General features: G+C 35.1%; 1 protein-coding gene across 1 annotated transcript in view; it reads left to right on the top strand.

The window, feature by feature from the left end:
* The window catches only part of RNF180 (ring finger protein 180), a gene marked incomplete at its 3' end in the record, with an annotated part of 283378 nt that overhangs the window by 23983 nt on the left and 234407 nt on the right, over nucleotides 1-24988 (top strand). The window contains exon 2 of the mRNA XM_082837376.1: nucleotides 5452-5586. Within this exon, the coding sequence (XP_082693502.1) occupies nucleotides 5452-5586 (135 nt within the window). The remainder of the gene's footprint in view (nucleotides 1-5451; nucleotides 5587-24988) is intronic.

The raw sequence follows: 24988 nt of genomic DNA, 5'->3' as shown, positions 1-24988 counted from the left end.
AAACGCACGTATCTGATCTGATGAGAACTGGAGTAAGAGATGAGGAACAGGATTTGGAAGAAAAGTGGAAGACTACCTGAATTTCTTAGACCTTATCAGTCTGTAAGTTGCACCACAGTCATATGAACAGTAATACCAGAATTTTATAGTTTGTTATTCGCATTTGTTGGCTCAGAACCCAGCACTCTCTGCAGAGTCCTTCCAAGTATTTCTGAGCATTGTGAGACATTCATATGTGTTCAGCAGTAAGTTCATTTTCATGTTGTTTTACTGTTTCCCAAGGTCACTCCTCTGTTTGCTTTGATAGTTCTCTAGTTGCTGCCCCCAGGTCCTCAGAGTGTTAAAGCCATTTGGTGTATCTGCTCAAAATTGTTTAGACTCCAACAAAAAACAGGATTTTTAGTTGTTTACTTATACAGCTTCTTCTTTTCTAGAACCCATACTAGTGTCTAGGGAACTGGAGTTAAGGATGGATTTGAGTTAGCGTCCGACAACCAGGCTGTATTCAAATCAGTTCAAAGACTACCATTTTGTTAATAGGTTCATTTACCATGTTTGACGTCTTCTTTTAGCATAAATTCTCTGAAAGAAGCCACCTAAGATGTCCTATAAATATGTCACTGTAGTGTAGTCTCCAGTTCTCCTTTCAAGTTCAGATATGTATAAACACAGCTTTGTTTCTTCCCTTGAGCTCCTCACATCCCTTGCTCTAAAAGACTTCTATTTGCTTTACCCCACTGGCTAGGCAGGCATACTTAATAATTGGTATGGGAAAAAGAATTTTTGTAAGTTGAGCTGCCAGATCTCGTTGATTTGATTTCAGCGAACACTTGTTGACTGTCATTTTGGTGCCAGGTACAATATTTGATTGTAAAAATGCAGGTTTTAATAGAACATGGTGCTTTTTAGGACCTCACCATTAAATTAATAGGACACATACACACATATAAGTGTAATACAACTTGACTAGTGCTACTGTAGAGGTACATGCAAAGTTCCATGGGAACACAGAAGAGGGAGGAAGTGTAGTTTTCTGGGGAGCATCTGTAAAAGAAAATTTTGAGCTCGGCCTTAAAGGATGAAAAGTATTTCTTAAATAAGTCAAAGGAAAAGGAAGTGATATTACAGGAAGAGAGAACAGCAAATTTGAAAGTGGGAAAACAGAAAAAGGTATTTTTAGGGAAATGCACAAAGATCTGCATAGTATTGGTGTGGAGTGTTCATGGAGGGGACACCAAGACTTGAGAGCTAGTTAGGAGTTGGATTTTAAAAGTGTATAGGGCCTTTTTGTTTTTTAAAGAGGAAAGACTAAATGATCTTTTTATTCTCTTTGTAGAAGACATTGCAAAGTTGTCATATGAAGAGGCAATCAAAACATGCAGCTAAAAATATAGTGAAAAAATATAGAGGATTATACAAGTATGTCAGGACAGTTAATTGGTAAAAAATATTATGACTTTTTAAAATATTGAGTTTTTAATGTATGCGGTAAAAGTTTTTTTTTAACTTTTTACTTTGAAATAGTTGTAGATTCAGTTGTGAATTGTGAATTACAGATTCATGGAGCAATCCTGTATACCCTTCAAACAATCTACTTTATTCAGATTTCACCAGTTACATGTACTCATGTGTGTGTGTATTTAGTTATATGCGATTTCATCACATGTGTAGATTCATGTGAGCAACACCACAATCAGATACAGAACAGTTCCATCGCAAGAATCCCTTGTGCTACCTAAAAGACCTTTTTTGACATCTTAAAAAGCTTAGACTGTATGTTTTTTTTAATTAAAGTATAGTTGATTTACAATGTTATATTAGTTTCAGGTGTACAACATAGTGATTCAGTATTTTTACAGATTATACTTTATTTAAAGTTATTACAAAATAATGGCCATATTTCCCTGTGCTGTACAACATATCCTTGTTGCTTATCTATTTTATACATAGTGGTTCATAGCTCTTAATCCCATACCCCTATCTTGCCCCTCTCCTTTTCCCTCTCCACACTGGTAACCACTAGTTTGTTCTCTATACCTGTGGGTCTGTTTCTATTTTGTTATATACATTTATCTGTTTTATTTTTTAGATTCCGCATACAAGTGGTAGCATATTTGTCTTTCTCTGTCTGACCTATTCCAGTAAGCTTAATACTCTCCAGGTTTATCCATGTTGTTGCAAATGGAGCTTAGATTGTATTCTGTCCCTCAGAGTGTGATCTTCAGATCACCTGTTACAGAATCACCTAGTTGCTTGTTAAATATGCAGAATCCCACCCTAGGAACATTGAATTAGAATTCCTAGGACTGTGGCCCTGTGACATACATTTAAATAAACTCCCCAGGTGCTTCTTATACCATACCTATGAGGACATAAATGTGAGCTGACCTCTGAATGATGAGAAGAGAGCCAACCATACAGAGACCTGGGGCGAGGAGGTCTAGACAGGTGCTCTCCAGTAGGAGTATAATACAAGCCAGATATATAATTTAAAAATTTACAGTAGCCACATTCAAAAAGTAAAAGGAAACGTGAAATTAATTTTTACAATTATATTTTATTTAACTCAGTATATTAAAAATTTGATTTCAACATGAAATAAATATGAAAACTACTATATTAAGATATTTAACATTCTTTTTTTCTACACAGTATTCAAAATTCAGTGTATATTTTACCCTTACTGTGCATCTCAGTTCACATTAGCCACATTTTGAGCGCTTAATAACACATCTAACAAGTGGCTACCGTACAGGGTAGACAGAGCAAACAGCCACTACAAAGGCCCTAAAGGAGATTCATGTAGAGATAGCATTTGACATTCGGAATTTGAAAATATTGGTCTTAGAGCTTTGGAATAAGATCAAACTAGATGTATAGATTTAAAAATCATTGCCGTAAAAGAGTTGTCACACAGAGTATAATTCTCAGTGAAAACTTATTAGAATCACCAATAGGGCTTTTTCTAACTACATGCTTGCACTCCAAGAGGGCGTGGAACAACCCTGAGGGGAGGGGAGAAGTGGGGAGGTGTGTATGGATCTCAGGGAAGGGGAGAACATAGGCGGATATGGAATTTCTCCTTTGTTGATTCCGATGTTATCGCTCCCTGCAATCCCCATTCCTGGTTGAGAACCATTGGTGTTTAAAAGGGAGATGAGGATAGAAGATGTTAGGAAGACTACTGAGAGATGAAAGGAGTGCTAATGAAGCTAAGGAGGGGAGCATCAACAATGATGAAAGCAGGGGGAGGTCAGGACACTTGCAAATTAAGATATTATTGATGATCATTGAGGACAAAGCTTAAGTAGAGTGGCAACTGGCCTAAGGATGGGTTCTGAAGATGTCAGTGGAGACTGAACTGCTGCCTAGCACCTGAAGGTCAGACAGAGCTAGATAGGTTGCAAGAGGGGCATGCTGTGCTCTTCCAGGCAGAATTCTTCAAATCCTTCCTTTAAATTTGGTTAAAGTCCATCTATGTTCCCTCTCTTGTCCCTTCAGCTGTCACATCTTAGTTAATTGTTTGTGTATTAACACAGCCTGTCCTCACCCTGACCAGAATCACCTGGGGAACTTTTTAATAAAAAGTACCCATTCCTAACTCCCTCCCCATTTCAGAATAAGTCAAAATTTCTAAGAGTGGGGCCTGGCCTAGGCATCACTATTTTGTAAAGCTTCTCAAGTTATTCTAATGAGCTAGGGTAGGAAACTGTTGATCTATAGCATAGTGAGGTCTGTGACAGAAAATAAGTTTTACTCATCTTTGTGCCCCCAGAGTTTGACTCATTGTGGGGCATATGGTTAGCTCTCAGTAAATGTTTGTTGAATAAATGAAATATTAAAGATCTAACAAATGAGGGAATGTGGCCAGGGAGCTAGGCAGGCCCTTGTGGACATAATTAACATTTCTTTTCTTTATAATGAGTAGTATAACTTTATAATGGGTAGTATAACTCATTTCTTTATAATGAGTAGTTTCCAGACAGGTTATTAAATACACTGCACCTATTTTGGAATCCTTATTAGTATGAAACTGTTTTCCCAAATTGGTCTGAATCACAATACTGACATAAAATCTCAAGTATAAAAATAGACTAAAAAAATGGTAGGGTTATTATCTAAGTCTTTGCACATAGCACAAGATGTAGTATAGTTAACTGTTCCACTGAATACAATATACAAGAGAAATTAATGCATTTCGGATACAGGATTTTTCCCATTAATTTGAAGTAATTTTTTTTTTTTTGGAGTACAGTTGCTTTACAATGTTGTATTAGTTTCTACTGTACAGCAAAGCGAGTCAGCTATACGTATACATATATCCCCTCCTTTTTGGATTTACTTCCCATTTAGGTCATCGCAGAGCATTGAGTAGAGTTCCCTGTGCTATACAGTAGGTTCTCATTAGTTATCTATTTTATTCATAGTATCAATAGTGTATATATGTCAATCCCCATCTCCCAGTTCATCCCACCCCCCTTTACCCCTTGGTGTCCATACGTTTGTTCTCTACGTCTGTGTCTGTATTTCTGCTTTGCAGATAAGATCATCTATACCATTTTTTTAGATTCCACATATATGCGTTAGTAAATGACATTTGTTTTTCTCTTTCTGACTTACTTCACTCTGTATGACAGTCTCTAGGTCCATCCACGTCTCTACAAATGACCAGATTTCATTTCTTTTAATGGCTGAGTAATATTCCGTTGTGCATATGTACACATCTTCCTTATCCATTCCTCTGTTGATGGACATTTAGGTTGCTTCCATGTCCTGCCTATTGTGAGTAGTACTGCAATGAACATTGGGGTGCATATGTCTTTTTGAATTATGGTCTTCTCTGGGTATATGACCAGTAGGAGGATTACTGGGTCATATGGTAGTTCTATTTTTAGTTTCTTAAGGAACTTCCATACTGTTCTCCATAGTGGTTGTATCAATTTACATTCCCACCAACAGTGCAAGAGGGTTCCCTTTTCTCAAGAATGATGGCCATTCTGACCCGTGTGAAGTAATTACTTCTAATTTTCACAGAATTAACTACAACTCAGTAAATCCTGTTATATTGAAAATTTAATGCTGTGGCTATTCAAAACATCCTATTTGTAAGAATATTTATAGTTCTTTGTTATGAGTTTTAAAGTTACTGGAGTAACTTATTTAACTGTTCTTACCTTTTACCACTCTTAGTGAGAACAGATGGAAAGAAATAGACAAAATGTTCTGCAAAAATAAAAGAAGCTGGTAGTCACTAATATAATGCATCATTATCAGAATTAATCCTGGATATAGTTTATAGAGCACCCCTAGCCTAAGACTAGTAGGTACCTCAATAAATGATAATTCTCTTCCTTCTGGTCCTCATGTAGCTAATGCTGTTCAAAGGGTTTAGAAAATCAAGTTTAATCTGACACTGTTTAACATTCTAAAAATGCATTAATTTTCCCACAGATGAAGAGAAGTAAAGAATTGATAACTAAAAATCATAATCAAGAAGAAATAAGTATTCTCCGTTGTTGGAAATGTAGAAAATGCATAGCAGGTTCTGGTTGTTTCATGGAATGTCTTGAGAATCAAGTGACTAAGGTGAGTATTGCTAACTGTATAATCGTCAAATAATTTCCTAGTATAGGAATGCTGGGGGCACACCTACACATGTACACATATCCCTCCAAACCTGACTTAGCTTTTACCTTATTTTACCTGATCCACTGAAAACACTTCAAAGTGGTATTCGAAAGGCATCCCACCTTCCACAGTTACAGTTAAGTTTACCTCTAGCTGCTGACATTAACATGTCGTTAAAGTTTTAAGTGCAGGATCACAAACATAGGTTGAAGATAATAGTCCATGTTTATTTTATCCCCACCATGAGTGAACCTTAGTCATCACCACACAGTTAAATTCAAGATCATATTAAAAAATAGAAAACCTATGTTTGTATGTATATAAAAACATATACATATATATAAACATATATATATATATACATATTATATATATATAATATTCAGTGTGGGCCTAAAAGGGAAAGTTCATGTATAATTTAAAAGTCAATAGAAAAACCTGAATAATATTTAAAAGCATTTAATTGGTTGTCCTGGGAAAAGTAAATGTTTTTAAAAAAACAGATAAAATCCCTAAACTTCTCAAAGAGCAATATGCAAGAGGCAATATCAAAGAGGTCCAAACTAGATAGTAATCCATGCACTTTACAGGGAATTTTCAATTCAGCAGAGAGAGTGGATGCAATTGTTTTCTTCCCCTTCTTTGAGAGACTGTTTGTTTTGTTTAAGTTTTTCCTCAGTCACGTATGATCATGATTATTTCCTATCCACTCTAACAGATTAGCCAGCTTGAACTGATAATAGTGGAAGACTTTGACTGCATACTTACCTGTCAGCTACTTTTTTTTTTAACATTTTTCAAAAACTGAAAAAACATTTTAATTGGAGGAAAAAATCTTTTCATGCTGAGTATTTTATTGGGTGTAATATATAGAGTAAAAAAAAAAAGTATACAGCTTGATAAATTTTTTTCAGCCCTGCTACAAATCAGATCAAGATATACAATATTTTCATCACCCCAGAAAGTTGTTTTGCCCTTTTCTAGGCAATACTTCCCTCTCACAGGACAACCACTATATTGATGTCACCATAGACTAGTTTTGCCTGTTCCTGACCTTCATTCTAATGGGATCATATAGCATATACTCTTTTGCACCTGACTTATTTTGCTCAGCATAATGTTTTAAAGGCTCATTTATGTTTTGTGTTATGTAGTTTGTTTCCTCTTTTCTGAGTAGTATGCCATTTATGAATCTACCAAAATTTATCATTTTTTTCTGCTGATGGACATTTGAATTTCTAGTTTTGGGTTATGAATAAAACTGCTATCAGTATTCTTGTAAAAGACTTTATGTGTTTGTGTTTTGTTATTTCTTTTTGATATATACATAGGAATGAATTGGGGGGGGGGTCATAGAGTAGGTGTATTTTAAGTTTTTTAGAAGGTGCTAGTAGTTTTCCAAAGTGAATGTTCACTTCCAGCAGCAGTGATGAGAATTCCAGTTGCTCTACACCTTTTGTCTACAGGTGGTATTTTCAGACTTTGTAACTTGAGACATTCCAGTAGATGTATAGTGGTATATCATTATAGTTTTAATTTGTTTTTTCCTAGTGATAATGATGTCCAGTACCTTTTTTTATGCTTATTAGGTAGGCATTGTTTTGAATGTTTTATATTATTCATTCCTTATAGTATAAGGATAGAAGGATAGATTATCTTGAAGGAGATAATCTATCATCTCAATTTTATAGATAAGGGAACTGAGGCACAGAAGATTAAATAAATTGCCTCAGATTACACTTTTACCAGCAGTGCAGTTACAGTTGAACCTGACAGTGAGGGTCCCGAGCTTGTGCACCTCACCCCACACTCTCTTTACTGCCTTTGCTCCTCCATCAGGGTATTATGCAATGTCACACCTTCTCAATAAGCAAGAGAAGTTCAAACACTGCTCTAGGATGTAATGGGATAGGTTGTAGAAGACAGTGATACAAGATTGAAAAAACATTCTGGTCCTCTAGGAGCTTTAAACTGTAGTTGAAAATAGGCCAAGCAGTGTAGCCTGATTTGATAAGTACTCTAACAGAGGAATGTAAGCAAATGTTGCCTGGGCTAGTCACAGAGGTTTCCCAAAGGAGATTGTGAAATCTATGTGTGTATTTTTTTTTTTTTTACAGATTTTTAAGTATAATTTGTAAACCATAAAATTTATTTATTGTAAGAATACAATTCAATGATAACAGTTTTAAAATCTTCCTCTTACCTCAGAAAGTTTTCTTAGGCCCATTTGCCCTGTTTCCAAGCCCAGCCTTGGGCAACCACTGATTTGCTTTCTGTCACTATAGTTTTATATATAAAATAAAATGTTTATGTATATGCATAATAAAATATATATATAATTATTGAAACTAACTTATAAAATAAAAATATATTTATTAAAAATAATAAATATAAAATGCATATTTACATAAATATATTATTTAAATATTTTATATTTATATAAAATAATGTATATAAAGGTATATATATTATATGGTATATATATAAAGGTATATATATTATATGCATATAAAATAAAACATACATATATAAAACCTGTTAAAAACCTGCCTGAGGAATAATTCAATATCATTGTTAAGTCTAGGGGGAAGGAGGAGTATGTAATTAGAGAGGGATCCTGAGGGGGCTTCTAAAGTAGTGGTAATGTACTTATTAAGCTGGGTGGTGGGTGTATTGGTATTTGCTTCTCTTTAAGTATTTCTTTGAACTATACAAACATATTTTACATTTATAAATACATGCATTTGATATAAATATTAAAGATGAACTTAGAAGCATCTGTTTTAATTAAAGGAAACAATAAAATAAAATATTGGAATCTAAAAGTAATCTATCAGATGCTATGCTGAAAGAATGCTAAATTTATCACCTATCAAATCATCTTAATTTATTACCTATTTAACAATATAATTTAAAATGTATCTGTGTATAAAATAAGTGTTTTTCTTGTTTCTGGAAGTGGTTTGTTTGTCTACTTTCTGTAAATGAAATCACAACATAGGTGGGTATTCTTCTGGGAATTGCTACTTTTACTTAATATCAGCATGTAGTGCAGCTCCACTTTTTCACTTTTGTGTAGTATTCCAGTGTATTAATATATCACAATTTATAATTCACTCTACCATTGAGTTAAATTTAGTTGTTTTGCTCTTACAAGCCATGCTACTTGTCCATATCTTGACAAACATAGGCAGGAATATATTACTGGAAATGGAGTTGTATGTTGCAGGATATGTGATTCTTCACCTTTACTGCACAATGCTAAGTTGTTTTCAAATGACAGTCCCATGAGCAGCAGTTAAACATTGCTGTGATTCCACATCTTTGCCAACATTTAACATCTTTTCATTGTTTAAGGCTGTTTGTGTTTTCTGTGAAATGTCTTTTTGTCCTTGCCTGTTTTTCTGTTATGTAGCTTTGATTTTTGGAAGCTCTTTATGTACTCTGAATACTAATTATTTGTTGGTTATTGTATTGCAAATATCTTTTGCCAGTTTATATAACTTGTATTTCACTCTTTGTGGTATCTTTTGATGAACAGAATTTGTAAAATAATATAGATAAATTTATTAATCATCTCCTTTATGTTCTGTACTTTTTGTTTAAGAAATTCTTCAGTACCCTGAGAAGACTTTTTTTCTTTCCTTCTACTGAATACCAAAGTTGAGATAGGCAACTTGCCTTCTTTGTCCTTCTGAGCAACAGGTTTATTTCTCATTCACCCTTATACTGATATTATAACCCAGCTTTATGTAGGAGTTCCCTCTTATAGTCTCCCGACCCTGAGCAAACCCTGGACTTTGTCTCCTGTCTTCCTCACCCCATGCAGGTGTGAAATGGCCCTCAGAAGAACATAAAGGATCATGAAACTGAGGAAATAGCATCCACAGCTGTTGGCTCCAGAGCCACACTTGTTTAGCCCTGACCAATGCCAGGAAATGGAAGTCTCACACGCTGCCTCTTAGTCCCCACAGAACTAGGAACTGGACATTGGAATCACTAACTTTTGCCACAGACTAACTAAGTGCCTTCAAAACCAAGCTTGCTAGAAGAAACAACACAAATATACTCATCACTTCTGCTTTCATAATATTGAACAGTGTATCAGCTTGGGGAAAGCTAGGTCATGTGTGGAACTTGAGCTGTAAGGGAATCTGGGACATTTGAGCTTTAGTTTTCCAGCCACTGGCATATGGTAAGGCATGTGACTGGGAATTTAGAATGGAATTTTGAGACAGTCTACAATGTCCACAGGGACAAAAGGGGACTCCTACTCTACCTTTAGGCCTGAGATACATGAAATGTGGGCCAGAACCAAAACCAAAAGCAAAAAATAACAATGAAAACCCTAAAACCAGAAAATGACAAAATTGGTCTCTGTTTGTGAAGTCTGGCGGGGTGGGCGTTGCGTCAGAGGTGGTATCCTCCGCTTTCACTTCTTAGTCCGTTTTGACACAGTTTGGGGCACATCAAGTTTATGTGGCCTAAAAGGACATTTAAAAAGAGATTTCTGGAAGGCTGCTGGTTCTATGGTTATGGGATTCAGAGCAGAGATCTGAACTGAAAGTGTGGATTTGGGAGTCATCAGCATTTAAGTGGTGAGTCAAGCTGTAAAAGTAGATGAGATCACCATGCAGAGTGTGAATGGAGTGAGAAAGAAGAGGACCTAGGAGCATTTAAGGGATGGACAGGAAAAAAACATCACAAAGTAGGAAAAAAAGAGTAGTAAGAAAGATAGGATTGAAAATCAGGATACGGTGTTATGGAAGTCAAGGGATGAATATCTTCCAGAAGGAGGGATTCGTTAGTAATATTGAACGTTGTAGCGAGACATAGAAGACCAGATACTACCTTTAATGTGCAGGTTGTACACTGCATAATTCTAGAGGGTGCTAATCTGTGAAAGGTGCCCCCAGATTTGTACGGAAATGGCATACAAACTGCATGGCCAAATGTAGAGACTGTGAATGAGAAAAGTATGCTTTGGATTTAGCAAGGAGGAAATCATTGGTCAATGTTCATTGTAGCTGTGAGTCCTAACCACTGAAGTGACTGTATCTGGAGATGGGTCTTTAGGAGGTTTCTAAGGTTAAATCAGGTTATAAGGATGGGGCCTTAATCCAGTAAGAAGAAGAGAGAGAGAAATCTCTTTTCTCTCTTATAAAAAGGGGAAAAGAGAGATCTCTTTCTCTCTCTACCATGTGAGGATACAGCAAGAAGGCAGCTATCTGCAAATTAGGAGGAGAGCTCTCACCAGTACCTGAACATGCTGGCACTTTGATCATAGACTTCCAGCCTCCAGGATTGTGAAGAATAAATGTCTGTTGTCTAAGCCCAGTCTGTGGTATTTTGTTATGCCAATTTTGTTATGTATTTTGTTATGCCAGCTCAGATCAACTAAGATATGACAGGCACTGGAAATTCAATGAAGAGCAGAAGAGAAGTGTTCTGTCCTTGTGAAACTTTCAGGATAGTGTTCAATCATAAATATTAAATTATTAGCTGTGTAAGTGGAAAAAAAGGAAACGTATAGGGAGCCATAAAGATAGGACATGGACAGAGGATTGTTGTTGTAAGTGGGAGGCTTTTCTGAGGACACGACTTGTGTAGAGATATGGTGGATGAGTAGCCAGGACAGTACAAGACAGAGGACCTTCCAAGCTTTGGGACCAGCATATTCAAAGGCCCTGTGGTGGAAAGAATGTGATGTATCTCCATGGAACTAGAAGATTTCTATGATTGGAGGGCAGAGATTGAGAGAGAGTTTGGCCAGATTTGAGGCTAGAAAGATGGGTGTTGGTTAGATCATTTATGGTCTTGCAAGACAAATTAAGGACTTTGATCTTTTTCCTAAAAGCTGGAAAGTCAGTGAAAAGGAGTGACATGACCATTGAATTTTTTACAAATTATTTTGGCAATTTTGAAAGCGTGATATTAGAAAGGTAGCAAGAATACGTGCAGGGAATGGTCTGCCTTTAAATGAAGCTTTCAGTTTCTTTTTTATTCATTCTGACTTCTGAGTAAAAAAAATTTTCACCCTTGAAGTATGTTCTCAACCTACAATAGTAAAACCAGGCAGTCCAATAGGATTTGGTTTGTTTATATTTATAACCCTTTAAACATTTAATTAATAATGTTAATCTAAATGACATTTTTATTACCTGATCTTTTTCTCTGTAGTGTTTATAGCTGATAGCTGCAAATATTTAAATAAACTATATTACTTAAATAATATAGTTGGCTAACTTTTAATGTGTTAGCTAAGGGAATGTTATTACTAACATTGGAAATGTGTTAGTGTTAAACATTTTTCAAAAATTATATAATAATATGTCACCTTTTTACATTTAACCTGTTCTGTTCAATTAAAACTCTTAACAATCAGTAAATGATAAAAAGATAATGCATACAGTTTGTAATTTTAAAATTAAAGAAGTTCTCTTTGTACACAGTAACTGAAAACATTCCCTACCCTTAAAGAAAAAGCAATATCAATAACAGTGCGTTAGCTCCCCCTACTGCTTGAACAAAAGATTTCATTTACAAAATATTTTGTCAACATTTTTCTGACAGTATTAAGTGAAACTGGCTGTTAGTTACTTCTCTTCCTTCACTTCCTCCTTTGCCCACATGATAAACTTGAGACACAAAAAGCTATTAAGGTTTTAAAAATCCTAATAATATAGTTTTTCTAATTTTCAGTTTATTTTTTCCCAAAGAGATAACCTGATGCCACTACTTTAAAGCCTTTAAATTCCTCAAATGAGGTTGCTTCGTTTAATCATTTATCTTAAAATACATCCATTAAAACTTGTTTTATCACATATATTTGTGTGATTTTTTAAAAAATTAAGTGACTGTAGACTTTATAGTTTGATGTCTTATTTTACCTGTAAAATTAAATTGGAAGTAAATATCATGAATATCATATATATTTATGTTTCTAAGACAGTGTGTGTAATTACAGTTGAAGTAGTTGGCAGTCTCATTTATAACTGAGGCCTCTGTGTTTATCCTGGTTTTCTTTGTTTGCCATATCTAATTTTCAGAAAGGGAAACAATACTATACACTCTTAACCCAAACTTTTATGCTCCTTCAACCAGTATGAATTGCTGTAACTGATTTTTGTCTTTTTTGTTGGCATGAGAGAATGCTTTAACTTTTAAATATTTAGAGAAAAATATGTGTTTGCTTTATGTTAATAGTTCTCAAATCAGGGAGATTGGTTTGGGAGCTGCATATCAGAATCAACTGGAATTTTTTCTAAACCTACCTTTCTTCTGTATAAGTTAGTTCATTGTTTTTGGTTAATTTAAAAGTAAGTTATGCTTCCAGTTTCTGTTTGTTTTGTTTTGCTTTTTTTGTAGTCCTCTGGAAGAATAGTAGTATCACGCCTTAAAACATACTCAGGCTAAAGATGTAAGAAAGATGATTGCCCTAAAAAAGTTAGTATTGATTTGGTATAGGAAGTAACAGTGGAAGCTTAGTGACTTCAGTTCTGAAGCCAGACTGCCTGGATGGAAATCCTTCCTTTGCTACTTACTGTGTGACCTTGGACAAGTTACATAAAAGTTACTTACTTTCTCTTGGTTCAGTTTACTTATTTGTAAAATAATAAAACCTTTCAAAGAGTGCCTGGGCTGTAGTAGCACAGTACAAATGCTTGTTACCTGGTAAAAATAAGAAGAATAGGTACATTGTAAAATTTCCTTTACATACCTAGATATATGACTCCAATGTTTTTTCTCATAGGAATGTTCATAGAACATCTCTAGAATTTATAACAGATAGTGGTTTCTTAGTACACTCATCAATCTTATGTGACTAAATATCATGATCACTTTATCTGATTAAATGAAATAATGGAATATGCACAATGAAATAGTAAAATGAGATAATACGTGTTAAGGTAAAACACAGTCCCTGGCATATAAATAAGTTTCTTTACTCTATGGTCAACACTGTGTCTAGTAATGACCCAATAAATCTTGATAGGTTGATTGCTATTAACTTACTTTGACATAATATTCTATTCTTTATACCAATGTAGAAATATTTATTTATTTAGCTCATGGATAGACAGAACCTTGAAAAGTCAAAAAAAAATGCGGATCTAATAGTGAAGTAAAGAAGGCTGTATTTGTCAATTCCACTTTGTATTCTCTGAGAGCCTTTTTAAGAATTCATTAGTTATACTAATCTGCATAACTCTCAGCTCCTAATGGAAGGGGCTAATGTGTACAGGTATTGATGTTTACAAGATTAATTCTGTTCTTCAAAAAGTAAATTTAGGTAACGTTACACTGCTAACTTCTAGGGTTAGTTTTATTAGGGTATAATTTTTTTTTATTTTGGGCTGCATTGGGTCTTCGTTGCTGTGCATGGGCTTTCCCTAGTTGCAGTGAGCGGGGGCTACTCTTTGTTGCAGCACGTGGGCTTCTCATTGTGGTGGCTTCTCGTTGCGGAGCAGGGCTCTAGGTGCACGGGCTTCAGTGGCTTGCGGGCTCAGTAGTTGTGGCTTGCGGGCTGTAGAGCACATGTTCAGTAGTTGTGGTGCATGGGCTTAGTTGCTCCACGACATGTGGGATCCTCCCAGACCAGGACTTGAACCCATGTCCCCTGCATTGGCAGGTGGATTATTAACCACTGCGCCACCAGGGAAGCCCAAGGGTATAATTTATATGTAATGAAATACACATTTCAGTGAGCTTTGACAAATGTATATGTACTCGTGTACCTGCCACCATTGTCAAGAGGTAACAACATTTGGTCTTTTCTAGAGTTTCTTACATATGTAATCATAGAGCATATATTCTTTTATGTCTGGCTTTTTATGCTCAGCATAGTGTTTTTTGAAATTGATTCATATTGTTGCATATATCAGTAGTCCATTCCTTTTTATTACTGAGTATTACTTCATTGTATACATTTCACAGTTGTTTATCTACTGTATGGATGCTGTAGTTGTTGATGGACATGTTAGGTGTTTGCAGTTTTGAGCTACAAATCTTTATGTGGACCTATATTTTTATTTTTCTTGGTTACTACTAGGGATTGCTTGGTTCTATGATAAGTGTGGGCATAGCTTTTTAAGAAACTGACAAACTGTTTTCTAAAATGACTATATCATTTTGCATTCCCACTGAAAACATATGAGTTTCAGTTGTTCTATGTCTTTGTCTGTACTGATATTTTCAGTTCTTTTTGCTTTTTTCTTTCCCTTTTTTTCTTTTGTTTTTTCCATTTTAGCTCTTGTAATAAATATGTAATGTTGTCTCATTATAGTTTGAATTTGCCTTTCTCCAGTGACTGTTATGCCTCTTTTCATGTGATTATCGGACATTAGTATATCTTCTTTTGTGAAATGTCTGTTGAAATTTTATAATCATTTTTTAAATTGTATTTTCTTCGTATTTAGTTGTAAGAGTTCTTTTTATATTCTGGCTAAAATGTTCTTGTCAGATACAGGTTTTGCAAAAATTTTCTTCTAGTCTGCGGTTTCTGTCTTCATTTTCTTAGTGATGACTTTCAAAGAGTAGATGGTTTTAATTTTGATGAAATCCAGTTTATCAGTTTTTTCCTTTATGGGTAATGTTTTTGTGTCCTGAGACTACTTTGCCTATCCCCGGGTTTCAAAGATTTTTTTCCTGTTCTAGACATTTTGTGGTTATGGCTTTTACTTGTAGGATCCTGATCCATTTTGATTTGTTTTTCATGTGTGTGGTAAGCATTTTTATTATTTTTGTTATTATTTTTTTACTTCATATGGATATTCAGTTGTTCCAGCACCAATTATTGAAAAGTCTATCTTTTCTCATTATCTTGGCATATTTACCAAAAAACAATTGACTAAATTTATATACAGATCTATTTTTTTACTCTATTCCATTGATCTTATAAGTGTTAAAATCAGATAGTGTATGTCCTCTACATTTCTTATTCTGTTGCAAAACTTTTCAGGATGTTTTAGGTCATTTTGCATTTTTTACATAAATTTTAAAATGTATTTATCAATTTCTATAAATAATCCTGCTGGGATTTTGAGTGGGTTGTATTGAATCTATAGGTTAATATAGAAGCAATTGACATCTTAAAAATATCAAACTTTCCATTCTGTGAACATGGTATATATCTTGGTTTTATTAGGTCTTTAATTTTTCTGTATAGTGTTTTGTAGTTTTCAGTGGACAAGTCTTGTATATATTGTGTCAGGTTTATACCTAAGTAGTTCATGTTTTCTTGGTACTATATTAAGTGGTATTTTTTAAATGTTTACTTTCCCATCGTTTGTTGTTACAGAAGTGCGGTACACAGAAATTTGTATATTGACATTCTATACTGAAACTGTGCTTATTAATTTAACAGTTTTTATGGTGAATTTCTTAGTATTTTCTTTATGTTGTGTTGTCTGTGAAAAAGTTATTTTGTTATCTTTTTAAATTATGCTAAAATACACATAACATAAAATTTACCACTACTGATATCTAGTACACTTACAATGCTGTGCAACCATCATCACTATCTAGTTCCAGAACATTCTTATCACCTCATGTGGAAAGTCCATGCTCATTAAGCAGTTATTGCCCATTTCCACCTCCCCCAAACCCCTGGCAATTACTAATATACTTCCTGTCTCTATGGATTTACTGATTCTGGATATTTAATACAAAGGGAATCACACAATATACAGCCTTTTAGTCTGGCTTCTTTCACCCAGCATAGTGTTTTCAAGGTTTATCCATGTTATAGCATGTATCAGTATTTTATCCCTTTTTATGACTGCACATTATTTCATCATAGGGATCTACCACATATTGTTTATACATTTATAAGTTGATGGACATTTGAGTTGTTTCCACCTTTTGACTATTTTCAGTAGTGTTGCTATGAACATTTTTATACAAGTTTTTGTTCGAACATCTGTTTTTTTATTATTTTGGATATACACCCAGGAGTAGAATTCTTAAGCCAGTTGGTAATTCAATGTTTAACTTATTGAGGAACCACAAAACTATTTTCCACAGTGGCTGCACCATTTACATTCCCATCATAAATGTACAGTGGGTCCAATTTCTCCACATCCTTACCAACCGTTATTTTCTGTTTATTTCATTATTTTTATTTTTTATTATAGCCATCCTAAGTGGGGTGTGAAGATGTATCTTGTCGTTTTGTTGATTTCTAATCTGTATGTCTTTTATTTCTTTTTCTTGTCATACTGTACTGACTTGGACTATCAATACAATGTGGACTAGAAAGGTGAGAATGAAGACATTCTGTTCCCAATCTTAGGGTAAAACAATTATCTTACACCACTGAATATAAGTTTAGTTAAAGGTTTTTCATAGATACCTTTTATCAGTTTGAAAAAGTTTTCTTCCATTTTTAGTTTCTAAGTTTTCATTATGAATGGATGTTGAATTTTATCAAATGATTTTTCCACATATATCAAAATATTTTCTACATTTTTGTTCTGTTTTATATTATTATATTGAGTTATATTGAATGATTTTTGAATGCTATATCAATCTTTTATACACACCACTATGTATTCCTCAGTTCTTTCAGCAGTGTTTTCTAGTTTACGATGGAGAGATCTTGTACATATTGTATTAAATTTATTCCTAAGTTCATGTTTTTTTGCTGCTGTTATAATTGATATTTAATAAGTTACCCATTACAATTTCTTGTGGCTAATCTAAAGAAACAGAGTTGAATTTGTATATTGACTTTATATCCTGCAAACGTATTATGCTATACTCACTTTTTAGTTGCTTTTTGTGGATCTCTTAGTATTTTCTACGTATATATGATAATCTATTGCTAAATTTTACTTATTAATATTTTATCAAGGATTTTGATGCTTTGTTTAAGAAAGATGTTCGTCTGTGGATGTCTTTTTTTTTTTTTTTTTTTTTTTTTTTTTTGCGGTACACGGGCCTCTCACTGTTGTGGCCTCTCCCATTGTGGAGCACAGGCTCCGGACGCGCAGGCTCAGCGGCCATGGCTCACGGGCCCAGCCACTCCGCAGCATGTGGGATCTTCCCGGACCAGGGCACGAACCCGTGTCCCCTGCATTGGCAGGCGGACTCTCAACCACTGCGCCACCAGGGAAGCCCTGGATGTCTTTTTTATTCAAAGTAGTTAACTTACAATATTATATTAATTCCAGATGTACAGTGTAGTAATTTGATATTTTTATGTATTATACTTCACATAGTTATTATAAAATATTTACTATGCTCCAATGCTGTACATTATGCCCTTGTAACTTATGTATTTTATACCTAGTTATCTGTACTTCTTAATCCTTTTCACCCATTTTAGCCCTCCTCTTATCCGTCTCCCTTTTGGCATCCACCAGTCTGTTCTCTGTATCTGTGAGTCTGTTACTGTTTTGTTATATTTCTTTGTTTTTTAGATTCCATATATAAATGAAAACGTGCAGTATTTATCTTTCTCTCTCTGACTTATTTTACTAGCATAATGTCATCCAGGTCCATCCATGTTGTCACAGATGGCAGGATTTTATTCTTATTTATGGCTGAGTTACACTCAATTGTGTGTGTGTGTGTGTGTCTATACACATACACAAACACATTTTCTTTATCCATTGATGGACATCTTTGTTGTTTCCATATTTCACTGTTGTAAGTAATGCTGCCGTAAACATTGGGATACATATATCTTTTTGAAGTATTATTTTTGTTTTCTTCAGATAAATGCCCAGAAGTGGAATTACTGGATTGTATGGTAGCACTGTTTTTTTTTTTTGGTTTTTTTTTTTTGAGGAACCTGCATACTATTTTGAATAGTGGCTGTACCAGTTTATATTCCCACCAGCAGTACATGAGGGTTTCCTTTTCTCCTCATCCTTGTCAACACGTGTTATTTCTCATCTTTGTGATGGTGGTCATTCTGACAGGTGTGAGGTGATATCTCATTATGGTTTTGATTTGCATTTCCCTGAAGACTAGGGGTGTTGAGCATTTTTTCATGTGCCTGTTGTCCATCTGTATGTCTTCTTTGGAAAAATACCTGTTTAGATTCTCTGACCATTTTTTAACTGTATTGTTTGTTTTATTTTATATTTAGTTGTGTGAGTTCTTTATCTATTTCAGATATTAATGCTTTATCAGTTACATCATTTGAAAATATCTTTTCCCATTCATTAAGTTTCCTTTCCATTTTGTTGATGGTTTCCTTCACTGTGTAAAAAGCCTTTAAGCTTGATTAGGTCCAATTTGTTTGTTTTCACTTTTGTATTCCATGCTTAAGGAGACAAATTCAAAGAAAATATTGCTAAGACCAGTGTCAAAGACCATACTGCCTATGTTTTCTTCTAGGAGTTTTGTGGTTTCACGTCTTACATTTTGGTCTTTAATACATTTTGAATTTATTTTTATATATGGTGTGAACAGATGTTCTAATTTCATTCTTTTACATGTAGCTCTCCAATTTTCCCAACACCACTTATTGAAGAAACTGTCTTTTCCCTATGGTATATTCTTGCCTCCTTTGTTGTAGATTAATTGACCATATGTGTGTCAGTTTATTTCTGTTCCATTGATCTTTGTGTCTGTTTTTGTGCCAGTACAATACTGTTTTGGTAACTGTAGCTTTTTGTAGTATAATCTGAAGTCAGGAAGCATGATACTTTTACCTTTGTTCTTTTTCTCTCAAGATTGCTTTGGCTTCTTGGGGTCTTTTGTGGTTCCATACAAATTTTAGGATCATTTGTTTTAGTTCTGTGAAAAATGTAATGGGTATTTTGGTAGGGATTACATTAAATCTGTAGAATGCTTTGGGCAGTATGGACATTTCAACAATATTTTTTCCAATCCATGAACATGGGATATCATTCCATTTATTTATAGTATTTTTAATTTCTTTCTTCAGTGTCATATAGTTTTCAAAGTACAGGTCATCACCTCCTTGGTTAAATTTATTCCTAGGTATTTTATTCTATTTGATATGATTGTAAATGGGATTGTTTTCTTGATTTCTCCTTCTGATAGTTTATTATTAGTCTATAGAAATGCAACAGATTTCTGTATATTTTTCTTATATCCTGCAACTTTATTGTATTCATTTATTAGTGCTAATAGTTTTTTGGTGAAGTATTTAGGGTTTTCTGAATAGTACAGTATCATGTCATTTGCAAATAGTGACAGTTTTACTTCTGTCCTTCCAATTTGGTTGCCTTTTTTTTTTTTCTAGTCTAATTGCTGTTGCTAGAACTTCCAATACTGTGTTGAGCAAAAGTGTTTAGAGTGGGTATCCTTGTGTTTTTTTTTTTTTAATTGAAGTATAGTTGATTTACAGTGTTGTGCTTGTCTTATTTCTAATCTCAGAGGAAAAGCTTTGAACTTTCCACTGTTGAGTAGAATGCTAGCTGTGAGTTTGTCATAAATGGTGTTTACTATGTTGAAGTATGTTCCCTCTATACCAACTTAGTCAAGATTTTTTTTATCATGAATCGATGTTGGATTTTGTCAAGTACTTTTTCTGCATCTGTTGAGATGATCGGGTAATTTTTGTTCTTTGTTTTGTTAATGTGATGTATCACAGTGATTGACTTGTGGTTGTTGAACCATCTTTGTATCCATGGAATAAATCCCAATTGATCATGATGTATGATCCTTTTTATGTATCATTGAATTTGGTTTGCTAATATTTCATTGAAGATTTTTGCATCTGTGTTCATCAGGGATGTTGGCCTCTAATTTTCTGTAGTAGTAGTGTCTTTGTCTGGTTTTGGTATCAGAGTAATGCTGGCCTCATAGAATGAATTTGGAAGTGTTCCCTCCTGTTCAATATTTTGGAATAGTTTGAGAAGGATAGGTATTAACTCTTCTTTAAGTTTTTCATAGAATTGCCCTGTGAAGCTGTTGTGTCATGAACTTTGGTTTTTGGGGAGTTTTTTGATTACTGATTCAATTTTAATATTAGTAATTGGTCTATTTATATTTTCTGTTTGTTTTTTATTCAGTCTTGGATGATTGTATGTTTCTAGAAATTTATCCAATTATTCTAGATTGTCCAGTTTGTTAGCATGTACCTGTTCATAGTATTATTATATTTCTGTGATGTTGGTTGTAATTTCTTCTCTTCATTTCTAATTTTGTTTACTTAGATTTCATTTTTTTTTTCCTTGATGAGTCTGGCTAAAGGTTTGTCAATTTTGTTTATCTTTTAAAAACCAGCTCTTAGTTTCATTGATCTTTTTTTTTGTCTCTATTTCCATTCTAACCTTTATTATTTTGTTTGATTTTCTCTGTTTTAATGAAATTAGGTGAAAGAGTTACATATCCTGGTCTTGAAGGTGTGTCCGTGTGTGGGAACATCCCTATACAGGCCTCTTGTGCCCCGTGGCATTGGTGGGAGAGTTGGATCTGAAGTGATCATGGGCCATGTCTTTTCCTGGAATGTGCTGCTGACCACTGCCTTGGTGAGAGGTAGGGAAAAAGTTGGGTGAGCTAGAGCCAGAGCCCAGTGTGAGTCAGGGTTTTTCCCATACTTGATAGTAATTGCACCCCTGTCTGGTGGTGGAACTGTGGCCTGAGGGGCTAGAGCAGGAGCCCTGAGGGAATTGGGCTTTTCCCTCAGAGCATTGGTGGTCTTGGACTTGGATTGTCTTGGTTAGGGGTGAGGTCAGGGCCCAAGAGGCTGGAGCAGCAGTTCTGATCTGGTTTTGCATCTCCTCTTCTCAGCAGGCATACAATGGTGATGGTGGTCTCTGCCTTGGTTGGGGGGAGGTTGTCAGGGCCCAAGGGGCTAGGGCAGCCATTCTGAGCTGGCTGTGCTTCTCCCTACTGTGTGTGATGGCAGTCTCCACATTGGTGGGAAGCAATACCTGAGCTGGAGGGGCTAGAGCAGGTGCTCAGTGTAGGTTGGGCGGGCATTCTGGGATGGTCCTGGCAGGCTGGCCAGAGCACCAAACAGTTTTCATTCTGCTGCCTCTATCCTTGGACTGGGAGCAAGCAAGTCTGTGTGCATGCCCTTCAAGAGCAGAGTCCCGGTTTCTTACAGCCCTCTGGAAAGCCCCACTGATTTTCTAAGCATCCAAGGGGACCCGTCTTCCTGTTGCCAGACCCCAGGGCTTGGGTGCTTAATATGGGACTTGAACCCCTGACTTCTTAGGGAGGATGCCAAGACTGTGATACCCCCTTCCTCTTCTTGGTCACCCACTAGGGGGCTAGGTTGCAACTAGAAATGCTTCTCTTCCTCTCCTACCAGGCTCTGTGTGGTTCTCTCTTTCATAACCTTGGTTGTAAAAGAGCCATCTGTCCTGCTAGTGTTCAGGTCATTCTCAACAAGAGCTGCTCTATATGTAGTTGTAGTTTTGATGTTTTCATGGGGGTAAGTGAGCTCAGGGTCTTCCTACTCCATCATCTTGATCCTCTCCTTCATGGATGTCTTTTATTATAACGTCTTTATCTTTAAAAATTTTTGTGATAATGCTGGCCTTATAAAATGAGTTGGGAAGCAGTCCATCATACTCAGTTTTCTGAAAGAATTTGTATAGGGTTTGTATATTTCTTCGTTAACTGTTTGATACAGTTCACCAGAAAAGCCATCTGGGCCTGGAGTGGTTTGTTTGCTTTTGGTGGGAGACAAGATTTAATTTCGAATTTAGCTTAATTGATTTAGAACTGTTCATATAGCCCATTTCTTCTTGATTCATTTAAGTGAATTGTATCTTTTAAGAATTTTATTTCATCTAGTTTGCCAACATTTTTCATAAAAATATCCACTCCATTACATTATTATTGTTTAAATGTCATTGATTCTATAATCATGTCTCTCCTTTTCCCAAATATTGGTCATGTTTTATCTTTCTTTAATATCTTTCAGCTTCATTGTTTGTCTATTTTTTATTTTATTTATTTCTGATATATATTATTTTCTTTCTGTTTACTTTAGTCTTCATTTGCTCTTCTTGTAGCTTTCTAAGTTGGAAGAAGCTTAGATCATTGAATCCTTTATTTTGTCAAATATATTTATACTCTAAAGTATCCTATGACCACTGCTTTATCTGCATCCTACAAATTTTAATATGTGTGTTTTCCTTTTTATTCAATTTGAGGTATTTTCTCATTTCTCTTGTAATTTCTTCTTTGACCCATAGGTTCTTTAAAGTATGTTTATTAATTTCCAAATACTTGGGGATTTTTCAGATATCTTTCTGCTATTGTTTTCTAATTTAATTCCATTATAGTAGAGAACACATTTGGCATTACTTCATTCCTTTCAAATCTAAATAATGGTCCAACAAATGGTCTTTCATGGAATGTATTGCATGTGCACTTTAAACAAATATCTATTCTGTGTTGTTGGGTATAATGTTGCACAAATGTCAGTTGATTGATGGTGTTGTCTAAATGTTCTATATTTTATTTTCTTTTTTTACATCTTTATTAGAGTATAATTGCTTTACAATGGTGTGTTAGTTTCTGCTTTATAACAAAGTGAATCAGTTATACATATACATATGTTCCCATATCTCTTTCCTTTTGCTTCTCCCTCCCTCCCACCCTCCCTATCCCACCCCTCCAGGTGGTCACAAAGCACTGAGCTCATCTCCGTGTGCTATGCGGCTGCTTCCCACTAGCTATCTACCTTACGTTTGGTAGTGTATATATGTCCATGCCTCTCTCTCGCTTTGTCACAGCTTACCCTTCCCCCTCCCCATATCCTCAAGTCCATTCTCTAGTAGGTCTGTGTCTTTATTCCTGTCTTACCCCTAGGTTCTTCATGACATTTTTTTTCTAAATTCCATATATATGTGTTAGCATACGGTATTTGTCTTTCTCTTTCTGACTTACTTCACTCTGTATGACAGAATCTAGGTCCCTCCACCTCATTACAAATAGCTCAATTTCGTTTCTTGTTATGGCTGAGTAATATTCCATTGTATATATGTGCCACATCTTCCTTATCCATTCATCTGATAATGGACACTTAGGTTGTTTCCATCTCCTGGCTATTGTAAATAGAGCTGCAATGAACATCTTGGTATATGACTCTTTTTAAATTATGGTTTTCTCAGGGTATATGCCCAGTAGTGGGATTGCTGGGTCATATGGTAGTTCTATTTGTAGTTTTTTAAGGAACCTCCATACTGTTCTCCATAGTGGCTGTACCAATTCAATTTCCACCAGCAGTGCAAGAGTGTTCCCTTTTCTCCACACCCTCTCCAGCATTTATTGTTTCTACATTTTTTGATGATGGCCATTCTGACTGGTGTGAGATGATATCTCATTGTAGTTTTGACTTGCATTTCTCTAATGATTAATGATGTTGAGCATTCTTTCATGTGTTTGTTGGCAGTCTGTATATCTTCTTTGGAGAAATGTCTGTTTAGGTCTTCTGCCCATTTTTGGATTGGGTTGTTTGTTTTTTTCTTACTGAGTTGCATGAGCTGCTTATAAATTTTGGAGATTATTCCTTTGTCAGTTGCTTCATTGGCAAATATTTTCTCCCATTCTGAGGGTTGTCTTTTGGTCTTGTTTATGGTTTCCTTTGCTGTGCAAAAGCTTTGAAGTTTCATTAGGTCTCATTTGTTTACTTTTGTTTCCATTTCTCTAGGAGGTGGGTCAAAAAGTGTCTTGCTGTGATTTATGTCATAGAGTGTTCTGCCTGTTTTCCTCTAAGAGTTTGATAGTTTCTGGCTTTATATTTAGGTCTTTAATCCATTTTGAGCTTATTTTTGTGTATGGTGTTAGGGAGTGAACTAATCTCATTCTTTTACATGTACCTGTCCAGTTATCCCAGCACCACTTATTGAAGAGGCTGTCCTTTCTCCACTGTACATTCCTGCCTCCTTTATCAAAGATAAGGTGACCATATGTGCGTGGGTTTATCTCTGGGCTTCCTATCCTGTTCCATTGATCTATCTTTCTGTTTTTGTGCCAGTAGCATACTATCTTGATTACTGTAGCCTTGTAGTATAGTCTGAAGTCAGGGAGCCTGAGTCCTCCAGCTCCGTTTTTCGTTCTCAAGATTGCTTTGGCTATTCGGGGTCTTTTGTGTTTCCATACAAATTGTGAATTTTTTTGTTCTAGTTCTGTGAAAAATACGAGGGTAGTTTGACAGGGATTGCATTGAATCTGTAGATTGCTTTGGGTAGTAGAGTCATTTTCACAATGTTGATTCTTCCAATCCAAGAACATGGTATATCTCTCCATCTATTGGTATCATCTTTAATTTCTTTCATCAGTGTCTTATAATTTTCTGCATACAGGTCTTTTGTCTCCTTAGGTAGGTTTATTACTAGATATTTTATTCTTTCTGTTGCAGTGGTAAATGGGAGTGTTTTCTTGATTTCACTTTCAGATTTTTCATCGTTAATGTATA

Source organism: Leucopleurus acutus, assembly GCF_964270905.1.
Source record: "Leucopleurus acutus genome assembly, chromosome: 3".
In the NCBI taxonomy this organism is placed as follows: domain Eukaryota; kingdom Metazoa; phylum Chordata; class Mammalia; order Artiodactyla; family Delphinidae; genus Leucopleurus; species Leucopleurus acutus.
This window is presented reverse-complemented; position numbering and strand designations above follow the sequence as displayed.